Genomic DNA, 12,542 nt, shown 5'->3' on the forward strand with positions numbered 1-12,542 from the left:
CATGTTACACTTTTCCAAGTGATGTAATCTGAGCTTCCTGTAATAACCTCATGTGCAGATAGAATATGCTTTACTGAACATTGAGAAAATATTCACTTCACAAATTTGGGGGGGGGTAGATCAATTGACACATCAGTCAAGAATAGTAATAACTAAAGTTTCACCAATGAGCCACATTTCTATAAATATAAATGAAGGAGATGTGGAAGACTATAATTAAACATGGTTACAAGTGGCTCATCTAAAGGATTAACCATTCAAACACTGATCTAATTAATGAGCAGCGCCATTAGCATAATGGTTAGCGCAATGCTATTACACCGCCAGCAATTGGGACCAGGGTTTGAATCCCGTGCTGTCTGTAAGGAGTTTGTATATTGTCCCCGTGTCTATGTGGGTTACCTGCAGGTGTTCTGGTTTCCTCCCTCTGTTCAAAACATACCAGGGGGTGTTGGTCAGTTGGGTGTAATTGGGTGGCATGGGCTTATGGGCTGAAATGGCCTGCAATCATGCTGGATGTCTTCTAAAACAAATTTAAAAATTTACACCTGGTTGTCCAATAAAGACTTGTATACACTGAGCTGCCCCACACAATGCTGCTAATTAGGAAAGAATATTGCTGTTACAGGTACATGGTGTGAAGAAAAAGGATTTAAAAAAAACCCAAACAATAATAGGATTATACATCAAAGGTGCTCATTTGGCCTCCAATACTTGAAAGTGCAATCCATTTTGTTCCATATCTTAGCTTTTATTTCAGCAAACCCCATCTTTCTCTTTTTTTAAAAAAATATTTTTATTTTTCACACTATGAACCATATTGATCAAAATACACACAAACATTTCCCTCTTGAATATACACAGTGTCATTTTCTCCCCTTTTCCCCCCTCCCTTCCCTCCCTCCTTCCCACCCCCCTCCCCACCCACTCAACGTTTATACGATACATTAAACCCATGAAACAATGTCATCACACAATGAAAACAAACAAGAAAATTGTGTCATCTACTTTTACACACTGGGTCAGTTCATTTCGTCTTCTTCTCATTCTGTCATTTTAGGGGGTGGAACAATCTTTTGAAAGGCATTATTGAGCTGCTTCTATCATCCTGTCATGTAGTAAAATATTTGGATTAATACGATCCACGATCCATTTAATTACAGTACCTGTAATAACGGTATTTCCTTCATAGTTAAAAGCACACGAGAAAATTTCATCAGTGTGACCTTCTAGCACCTGAAGGCATTGGCCTGTGCGAGGATCCCAAAGCCTGGCAGTCTTATCAGAACTTCCTGTAAGAATACGACTGCCCTGAGGATTGAAGCAAATCTGACAAATATATTGAAACATTAGAATGCTGCATTCAAATAAATTGATTTGCTCAAAGCCTCAAGGACTGTAAAATAGCAATGCAACTTATGGTTAAAACGCAGACTGGATTTGCCCTAAATATGATGTACAAAATGTCATGCTTTGTTCAACCATAGATGAAGGACTTAATCAGAATTACCTTTACTCTTTGATAAAGAAGCTCCTGTATACTCTGTTAAAAGTAATAGGTAACCTTATCATTTCAATCGACCTCCTCCTTTTGTTCACTTTAAATTACAGAAATGTTAATTTAAGGGAAAATGAAATGCATTAAAGTCTAATGATAACTCAGTTTCATGAGAAATATAAACTTCATCTTATTGTACAGCTAAAAAGGACCATGCATAAAAATCATTTAGGGAGAAACTAAAGTCCCCAGTGAATCGGCAATTAATTATTTTCACCATTACATTTTTGCTATGCACAAAGACAATTATCTATGCCTGAATGTTAACAGAGGAAAGTTTACTCTCGGAGATAGGCAAATATTCTACTGTGAACATTTAAGAGAGAATAATTTAAAGCATAGAACTCTTGCTTTGTGGAAAGAGTTGCCGAACCCACTTTATCTCATGAGTTCTGTAAGGTTTACTTGGTCTTAATTATTAATTTTAATTTTTCAAGGTCATATAGCTTGACAATTGTATAAAATATTAATAACACAGAACATGAAATGGTCATTTTGAAAATAACATATTTAATGACATGCACTTTATCACCTCATACTAAAGACATTTATTTTAACTCCTTCACATACCACTAACTCATCACACTGACATTTGCACCACCGCAAGTACAAAAAAGAAATGATAAAAATGTTAATCATGTAGCAGAAACTTCCTGCAACCATAATTTTGTCATCCTATTTTGTAATGTGTTCTCTCCCACTATTAATTCAACTCGCTGCTGCTGGTTAGTAAATAATTTTGTTATGATCTCCGAGAAGAAACTGCAGACAGTATTGATTAGTACTCCAATGAAACTGCTGCTGTTCTTCCCAGCCAAAATATGATGAGACTCTGTGACTGAAACCATCCATTTTGCTCGGAATTCGCATCGAACCTTGCAATTTTGCAGTATACCAAGTTATGCCCAGAAGCGGCCAAAAGTCACATTGGCAGGAGCTTCTTTCACTTATTGAAGATGCCCTTCTGAATCAGAAGGTCAGTTTCCTCAAACAGGAATGCAAAATTGGTGAATTTTTACCAGATTGTACATGGTCCAATATTTACTTTGAGAAAAGCATAACTACAGATGCTGGAATTTTAAAATGCTTAGCACCAATGGGGAGAAGAAACAGAGTTGGTGTTTCTGGTCAATGAGCCTTCAGAGCTGTAAAAATAAGAAAATAAGTTGCTTTAAATTAGTTGGAGGAGAAGAGGTGGAAGAATACATATAGGGTGCAGATGCTGAGAGAAAAATTATTAAATATCAGGCAGTAAGAGACAAGAAAATAAAAGAGAAACAAAATGAAGTGAAAATATGCAGACAACTCTATGAACAAAGAGGAAAGGGTAGGTGATTACTTGAAACTTTTAAATTCAAATGTTAAGTCACAAAACTGCAATGTGCCCTGACAAATATTACATGTGATGCACCATCAAGAAGACTAGAAGTTGTGTAAAACTGATAGGCTTTTATTAACAATAGAATGGAGTCACATCCATGCTGGTTGACTGTCCTGAACTGGGGAGGGGGCTGTGGGACAGTCTCCTTTATTCAGGAGTCTGTGGGAGGAGTCACATGTAGAGTCAGCCAAGGGGGTATGTACAGACAGATAAATATACATATAATGCTTTATCACATTCACCCCGTTTTAGAAAGAGTCCGGCAGCATGAAGTGAATTAGGTGTTATTACAAATTAGTCTTTCAGATGGTCTGGTCTACCGCTGCAACTGTCATAGTACCAGCTACGGCGGCGGTGCAGCTGTTGAGTCCTGGACAGTCTGGAATGCCTGTATGTAGTCATCAACGTCGGCTAGGTGGACGTGTGGCAACGTCTGGCATGCCATCTGCTGGGGCTGGGGTGACACGCCATGGCCCTGGTGAATCATGGGTAACAATAGGTGAAGGAGGGTGCGGGGTGATTGGTAATAGTCTCGGGAACTCCTGAGGGCACCGGGTCCCTAACATAGACCATGTCCTCATGCCCACTGGGGTACACCACATAGGCATATTGGAGGTTGGTGTGGAAGAGATGGATTCTTTCGACCAGCGGGTCAGACTTATTGATCCTCACATGCTTCCAGAGTATGACCAGCCCTGGGGACATCAACCCTGCCGGCAGCGTGGTCCCTAAAGTGTACTTCCGAGAGAAGGAAAACATTCTTTCATGTGGAGTGGCATTGTACATAGGAGCCATCTGATTGAGTGGAGCTCCTCCGGGAGGGCACCTTGCCAGTGGGAAACTGGAAAGCCTCTAGACTGCAGGGCTAGGAGGGTGGTTTTCCAGACAGTACCATTCTCCCTTTCCACCTGCCCATTCCCTCAGGGGTTATAGCTGGTGGTCCTGCTCGTGGCGATACATCAGGCCAGCAGGTACCGATGCAGCTGATCACTCATTAAGGAGAATCCTCGATTGTTAAAGATATAGCAGGGGTACCCAAATAGGGTGAAGAGATTGCGTAGGGCCTTGATAAATGTGGCAGTGGTCATGTCCGAGCAGGGGATGGTTAATGGGAAAAATGAATACTCATCAATGATGTTGAGGAAATACACGTTACAATCAGAGGAAGGGAGGGTCCTTTGAAATCAATGTTCAGGCGTTCAAAGGGGCAGGTTTCCTTTATCAGATGTGCTCTGTCTGGTCGATAGAAGTTTGCACTCCGTACAGACTTGGCAGTTTCTGTTCATAGTCTTGATCGCCTCATTGGAGTAAGGCAGATTGCAGGCTTTGATAAAGTGAAAGAACCTAGTGACCCCAGGGTGGCAGAAGTTATTGTGGAGGCCTTGCAATTGATCTAGTTGTGTGCTGGCACATGTTCTGCAGATAGAGCATCTGGGTGCTCATTGAGTTTCCCGGGCCGGTACATTATAATTGTAGGTGGAAAATTCAATTCTCCACTTCAATATCTTGTCGTTTTTAATTTTACCTCGCTGCTGATTGTTGAACATGAAAGCAAATGCACATTGGTCAATCAGCAAAGTAAATCATTTGATGGCGAGGTAGTGCCTCTAGTGCCATACCACCTCAACAATGGCTTGGGCCTCCTTCTCGACAGAGGAGTGTCGAATTTTGGGGCCATGGAGGGTGCGGGAAAAGAAAAGCTACGGAGTTGATATGGATACAAAGGGTTTGAACTTGAAGAGGAGTAACTTTGATAGTATGAGATGTGAATTGGCTAAAATAGATTGGCAAATGGTACTTAAAGGACTAATAGTAGAAATGCAATGGCAATCATTTAAGGAGAGCTTGGAGCAAGTGCAGAAAATGTACATCCCAGTTTGTACGAAGAATAAATCGAGGAGGGTAGCGCATCCGTGGTTAACAAGGGAGATCCGAGAGAGTGTCAAATCCAAAGAAGGAGCTTACAAGTTAGCCAGAAAGAATAATATCCTTGATGATTGAGAGAAATTCAGAGTTCTACAGAGGAGGACAAAAGGATTAATTAGGAAAAGTAAAAGGGATTATGAGAGGAAGCTGGCAGGGAACATAAAAAATGACTGTAAAAATTTTTACAGATACATTAAGAGAAAGAGGTTAGTTAAGACAAAGGTGTGTCCATTGTGGACAGAAACAGGTGAGTTGATCATGGGGAACAAGGGTATGGCAGACTGTTTGAATGACTATTTTAGTTCTGTCTTCATCAAGCAAGACATAACTAATCTACAGGAAATTATTGAGGATCGGGGATCTATTGTGATGGAGGGATTAAAGGAAATAATTGTAAGTTGAGAAGTTATATTAGTTAAATTGCAGGGATTAAAGGTGGATAAATCCCCGGGGCTGGATAGTCTGCATCAGAGAGTGCTGAAGGAAGTAGCCCAGGAAATAGTGGATGTGTTGGTGATAAGGTTTCAAACCCCTTTGGATACTGGATTAGTACCTGAGGAGTGGAGGGTGGCCAACGTAACCCCACTCTTTAAGAAGGGAGAGAGAGGGGGAGAAAAAAATAATCTGGAAACTACAGACAAGTTAACGTGACATCAGAAGTAAGGAAGGTGCTAGAATTGGTTATTAAAGATGCAATTTCAGTACATTTGGAAAGTAGTGGTATCATCACTCAGAGTCAGCATGGTTTTGTGAAGAGGAAATCATGTCTGATGAATCTAATAAGAGTTTTTTGAGGATGTAACCAGTAGAGTGGATAGGGGAGAACCAGTGGATGTGGTATATCTGGACTTTAATAAGGCGTTTGATAAGGTTCTGCACAGAAGACTAGTGTATAAACTTAGAGTACGGTAATAAGAGGTATGGTATTAAGGTGGATAGAGAATTGGTTGAGGGACAGGAAGAGTAGAAATAAATGGGTTCTTTTCAGAATGGCAGCCAATGACCAGTGGGGTACCGCAGGACTCAGTGCTGGGGCTGCAGTTGTTTACGATATATATCAATGACTTAGATGCGGGAATAGATAGCAGTATCTCAAAATTTGCAGATGATACGAAGTTGGGTGGCAGGGTTAGCTGTGTGGAGGATGCTAGGAGAGTGCAGGGTGATTTGGACAAGTTAGGTGAGTGGGGCCAGGACTTGGCAGATGCAGTATAATGTGGATAAATGTGAGGTTATCCACTTTGGAGGCAAGAACAGGAAAGAGGATTATTATTTAAATGGTATCTGTTTAGGAAAAGGGGAGATGCTGCAAGACTTGGATGTTGCTGTACATCAGTCGTTGAAAGTGGGCATGCAGGTGCAGCAGGTGATGAGAAAGGTGAATGGTATGTTGGCATTCATAGCGAGAGAAATTGAGTCCAGGAGTAGGGAGATCCTGCTGCAGCTGTGCAGGGCCTTAGTGAGACCACACCTGGAGTATTGTGTGCAGTTTTGGTCGCCTTATCTGAGGAAGGACATCCTTGCCTTGGAGGGGGTGCAGAGAAGGTTCACTAGGCTGATATCGGGAATCGAGGGATTAGCATATGAAGAAAGGTTGGATAGACTAGGCTTGTATCCTCTGGAATTTAGAAGATGGAGGGAGAAATCTTATAGAAACATAAAATTCTTAAGGGTTTAGACAGACTAGACGCAGGAAGGTTGTTTCCAATGCTGGGAAAAACCAGAACCAGGGGCCATAGTTTAAGGATAAGGGGGAATTTTTTTAGGACTGAGATGAAGAAAAATGTCTTCTCTCAGAGAGTGGTAAATGTGTAGAATTCTTTGCCACAGGAAGTAGTTGAGGCCAGTTCCCTGTCAATATTTAAGTGTAGGTTAGATTTGGCCCTTGTGGCCAAGGGGATTAGAGGGTATGGGGAGAAGGCAGGAACTAGTTATTGATCAGCCATGATCATAATGAATGGCAGTGTAGGCTTGAAGGGCCAAATGGCCTACTTCTACACCCATTTTCATTATTTCTATGTCTGCCCGTCTGGTTAATGTTAGCAGCTAGAACAAAGTCAGATACATCACTCTCCTTGGCAACATCCAACTTAATGCAGCTGAAGGCCACCCAGGACTCTGATGGCAGAGCAAAGGTGAATTTAATGAGGGGGCGGGACTTCACATAATTGGGACCCTCTGGACATACAAGGAAAAGATGACCAGGCACCTTTTCAGGGCTTTGAGGTTGCAGGGAAGGGGGAGTTCCAAAACTGGGTGCATGCAATCGGGGTCGGGGACCAATGATTCTGTTCTCCACGACACAGTCAGGGATATCAAGGTGGGTTAAGCGAAATACACATTTAGCTTTATTGTATGCAAGGTTAAGAAACTGGGCAGCCTGGAGGAATTTTTCGAGTTGGGCATCATGATCTGGCAGGTCATGGCCGCAATTGGTGACATTGTCCAGATACAGGAATGTGGCCTGCAGCTCATACTGGTCTACCATTTGGTCCATCTCCTACTGGAAAACCAAGACCCTGTTGGTGATGTTGAAGGGAACTCTCAGGAAATGGTAGAGGTGGCCATCTGCCTCAAAACCAATATATTGGTGGTCCTCCGGGCAGATAGGGAGCTGGTGGTAAGCTGACTTTAGATCAATAGTGGAGAATATCCGATATTGAGTGATTTGGTTTACTGTATCAGATATGCATGGAAGAGGTACACGTCCAGCTGAGTATTTCTGTTAATGATCTGATTGTAGTCAATAACCATTCTGTTTTACTCCCCATTCATCACCACACCACTTGGGCTCTCCAGGGGTTGGTGCTGGCTTCAATGATCCCCTCATTGAGTAGCTGCTGCACCTCCAACCAAATAAAGACCCTGTCCCTGCCTACTTTTGGTGGCAACAGGTTTACAGTCATGGGTGAAGTTAATGAACAAGAGTGATCTTGAGTAGAGAATCCACAGGTCACGCACAGTGGGCAATCTTCGGGTTTCTGGCTGCAAATAGTGGGGGAAGAGGCCGGGGGGTGGGGGGGGAGTTTGCTGGTGGAGCGCAGTGGATGGTTTAAAAACTGCTGGTTACAGACAATGAGGGTGGAATGGAGCCCATTGTATTCCATTGTCAAACTTTAAGGTGGCATTGAAAGTCCAGCCCCAGTAGCACACTAGTGCAGAGCTGTGACATCACCAGGAGTTTAAAGTCTTTGTACTCTGTGCCCTGCACAATTTGAGTCACTATACAATTCAGTAGCCACAAACATCAGCCATATGGGAATTTGAGGCCAAGGAGACATTGTGGCTTACTGGCTTTACTGTAAGGGAGTAATGCTGCATCTTGTCATGGTGGATGAAGCTCTCCATGCTCCCATTATTGAACAGGGAGCTTATTTCATGGGTGTTTACCATCATCAATCTGGTGAATGGGTGTGGACTACCTTGATCCAGTGTGATAGAGGCCAGTATTAGATCACTGTCCGTAGATCCGGTAGAGTGTTCGGTCCAAAGAAAGCGATGTCCAAAATGGTGGCCCCCAAGGCTCGTACACGGCACTGCTGGATTTAAAAGATGGCTGTGTCCAAGATGGCAATGCCCACAGCCCGCGTGCAGCACTGCTGGGTTAAGGTGACTTGGACTTGCATATTTTTGCATAATGTCCTTTCTTCCCACAGTTAGAGCAAACCATATATTTCGCCAGGCAGAATTTCCTCGAGTGCTTATTCAGGCTGCAGAAGTAGCACTTCGAGTGCTTGTGGAGTACAATGGCCGTGGTCGGGTTGCTGGTGGGACACAGCCCTCCCAAGATGACAGCAGCCATGGCAACCACAAGGCCGCTGCGTTCTTGGCCAAGTAGGCTTCCATATAATCTAGCATGCCTTCCAGTTCAACTGCCTTTCGCAAGTTGAGCTCACCTTGCTCCACCAGTCTCTGCCGGATGTAGTTGGACCCAATGCCTGTGACATAAGCATCCTTGGTCAGGTCCTCAGTGTTCACCGTGGCTGTCATGGCCTTGCAGTTGCAGGCCAATCAGAGAGCTCACAGGACCCAGATACTCAGCACTCGATTCCCTGGGTCACTGTTATAGAGTGGCCAGGAGGTCTCTCGTGTAGACCTTATTTTCTTAAAGTACTGGCCCTTCAGGACGTTCATTGCCTCTGGGTACGACTCGGCGTCCATGGTTATTGAATATACCAGAGGCCCGATCTGGGAATGTAGTACCTGCAGTTTGTCATTCTCTGATTGAATGATAGTAGATGATTCCTGCAGAAACGCTTTGAAGCAATGCAGCCAGAGTTCCAAGTCATTGGAGGCTTCTGGCGATTGTGGGTTGATTTCCAACTTCGCTGGTTTTAGGATCTGCTCCATTATCAAAATTTATTGTTAATAAAATTGACGCACCATCAATTACTCCAAATGACTGGAAGTTATGCAAAACTGATAGGCTTTTATTCACAAAGGCACATTCATGCTGGTCAACTGTCCTGAACTGAGGAGGAAGCTGTGGGACGGTCACCTTTATTCAGGAGTCTGTGAGAGGACCAGTCAGCCAAAGGGGCATGTCCAGACAGCTAAATATACATACATGTTCCTTGGCTTTTATTGGCTTGACTGAAGCAAAGATGGAGGCCAAAGGCAGAGAGATCAGAATTAAATGGACTGGCAACTAGAAGCTCCTGCTGACTGAACAGTCATTTTGCAGAGCAGTCACTAAATCTGTATTTGATTACTCCAGTACAGAGGACACCACTTTGTATGCATTGGATGTATTAAATGAAGTTGGAAGAAAAGCAAGTGAATATTTCTTCACTGTAAAGACAGTTTAGGTCCCTGAAAAGTGAGAAGGGAAGAGATAAATAGGTTTGTGTTGCAACTCATGGGGTTGCAAAATGAAGTACTGTGAGATAGGGACTAGTTGAAAGAGACTCAAGAGTGAACTGGGCAGTTACAAAGGGAATGGTCTCTTCTAAATAGTGTGAATGGAATAAAGATAAAGATGTATCTGCTGGCAGGAATCCAAATGAAGGTAACAGAAATTATGGAGGATGGTCCATCAGATGTGGAAACTGGTGGTGAAAGGCAAGGACAAAGGGAACCTTGGGAAGGAAGGGAATGAGGACAGATATATGGGAAATGGAGATTGATTTTCTTTGTTCTTTCTGTATTGCACAGTCAGTTTGTTTACATTCGTTATCTGTTTGCAGTTCTTTTATTTGTTTGCATGTTAATGCAGTGTACAGTTTATTTTTGTACTATCAATAAGGGGCAATTCTGCCGCACCTGCAGGAAAAAGGAATTTCAGGGTTGTATGTGATGTTATGAATATACTCTGACAATAAATCTGAAATCTGAGAGAGTATGTTATGATTAAGGAACAAAGAAGACAGCTTCATGACATTGCTGTGGAGAGTCTTATCAACAGAGTTGAAGTGGGAGATGGAGAAGCTAGAAGACAGCAAGGTGAGAGGGAGTATGGTTGAGATATCTGTGAAAGTCTTTAACCCCAAGATGAGCATAGAGATTGCAAAAAAGAGAATGGGAAGTGTGAGAAATAGATTAAGATAAATATGAACACGGAGGAAATTCAAAGAAAAAGTTCTGTATGTACAGGAAATACCAACACATGAAAGAGATGAGATAGGGAGACTCTTTTTTCTTTCTTATTGTCATGTAATAAAACAGATGTAATATTACATGAAATTGCATTTAGTTTGCCAAAAGGGAGACAAAGATTGGACATCAGCAGAAATTGCCCAGCACTCCTTACAGTCAGAGAAAGAGAAGCAAAGGAGAGTCCCTTCAGAGTCTTTGAGTGTCTGTGGATTTGCCTCCAGCCCTCCCAGTCTCTGCAGCCCCACAGACCAATCCAAACCATTACCAACCTGAGCTCCAGATGCAAACATGATCAGGAATTCTTCAGTGCCTGAGACCCCTTGGGAGCCGTTCTCACCCTTGGCACCGTCTTGCATCCTGGTCTTGATATCTGCTAGTCCTTCAGCCAGTTTCCAGCTGTCCATTGCCCTAGTGTGAGTCCTTGACTGCGTCCCCAGCAGCCCGCAGCATGTATGTGTTCCTCACCTCGAGTCGCCAACAGCCTGCCACTGTCACCTGTGTGTTCTTCAGCTATTGAGCCCCTCGATGGTTCACGGCCATAGTCACTTTCCCTATAGGGTCATCTCCTCTGCTCCATCTCAAACGGAGATTGTTCCCGATTTTCTGGTACTACTTCCCCAGAGTCTGCAACCCCACAAGCCTGCTTCCAGCCCAGGTGCCGCCACCTTTGGCACAGAATTTTAAAATTCCATCTGCTCCTTTAACAGGCAGCTTAAAGCTTGTACAGAGCCATCAGTAGTAGGACTGGGTGGTAAAACCATGTGTCTCTGCTCCCCAGGGGCACACCATCAGCAGTGCTGCCATTGCAGCAGTGCCAATGTAATACTGAATCAAAGTCCATTGCAGAAATGCCACAAAGGAGCAGTCATAGTCTTACTCATAGACTAGGGCTCATATTAAGAGGTCTGCCGAATTTATGCTTGATTTGAGCCCAACTTCAATTAAATAGTTTAGTTTGACATCTAATATAACCATCCTCTGGTAATTATTTTCAAAACCTACCTTAGAAATTTCTCCTTCATGACCCTCTAGCTTCATCATACACTTGCGGCTGGATGCACTGTAAACTCTTGCAGTACCTTCAAAATAATAATGAGTACATTCAGCATTGTACTATTAGTACAAGGGTAATAAAGACATGAATTCTTCCAATAGTTACAACTTGATACAATCATAACAGATGGAAAGTTTCCTGATGTTTGCTTCAGTCAAGAAATGGAAACTAGGTAATACTAAATAAAATAGGATTCCGTGGTATTATGTGAAAAGTACAAGCATGGATAGAAGACTGGCTGACTGGCAGAAGGGAAAATGTAGAATAAAGGGTGCCTTTTCTGGCTGGCTGCTGATCACTAGTGGGGTTCCACAGGGTCTGCTATTTTTCATGTTGCAGATGATGAAATTCTTGGCTTTGTGGCCCAGTTTGTAGATGATAAAAAAGTAGGTGGAAGAGTGGGTAGCGTTGAGGAAGCAGGAATTCTGCAAAAGGAATTGGATCAGTTGGTAGAAAAGGTGAAGAAATGGTAGATGGAATACAGCGTTTGGTCACGCACTGTGGTGGAAATTATAAAAGCATAGACTAATTTCTAAATGGAGATAAAATTCAGAAAGTGGAGATCCAAAGGGACTGAGGGTCCAAGAGCAGGATTCCGGAAAGGCTAATTTGCAGGTTGAGTTCATAGTAAGGAAGGCAAATGCAATGTAAGTGTTCATTTCAAGAGGACACTTGTAATGCTAAGGCTTTATAATGTATTGGTCATACCACATTTGGAGTATTGTGGAGCAGTATGCAGGCCGATATAAAAGGGAGGATACGCTGGCATTAGAGAGGGTTCATAGGAGGTTTATAAGAATGATCCAGGGATGAGAGGATCACTGTGTGAGGAGCATTTGATGGCTCTGGGTCTGTGCTCACTGGAGTTTAGAAGGATGAGGAGGTATCTCATTGAAACATATCAAATATTGAAAGGGCTGGATAGCATGGATATGGAAAAGATATTTTCATTGGTGGGTGTCTTGAACCAGAGAATATAGAATAAAAGAACACCCCTTTAGAATGGAGATGAGAAGAAGTTTCTTCAG

At 42.8% G+C, this 12,542-nt stretch overlaps 1 protein-coding gene across 5 annotated transcripts in view; it reads right to left on the reverse strand.

Annotated features, from left to right (window-relative positions):
• daw1 (dynein assembly factor with WDR repeat domains 1) overlaps positions 1-12,542 on the reverse strand; it is a 37,630-nt gene that overhangs the window by 2,478 nt on the left and 22,610 nt on the right. For 3 of the 5 annotated variants that reach the window (XM_069897228.1, XM_069897231.1, XM_069897232.1), the window contains 2 exons: positions 11,463-11,539; positions 1,167-1,329 (listed from right to left, as the gene is read on the reverse strand). In XM_069897228.1, the coding sequence (XP_069753329.1) occupies positions 1,167-1,329; positions 11,463-11,539 (240 nt within the window). Of the gene's footprint in view, positions 1-945; positions 1,109-1,166; positions 1,330-11,462; positions 11,540-12,542 lie in introns of those variants that run through there. The other 2 variants (XM_069897229.1, XM_069897230.1) reach the window with 2 other exon arrangements.

The sequence above is a fragment of the Narcine bancroftii genome, chromosome 9 (genome assembly GCF_036971445.1).
Source record: "Narcine bancroftii isolate sNarBan1 chromosome 9, sNarBan1.hap1, whole genome shotgun sequence".
Taxonomy (NCBI): domain Eukaryota; kingdom Metazoa; phylum Chordata; class Chondrichthyes; order Torpediniformes; family Narcinidae; genus Narcine; species Narcine bancroftii.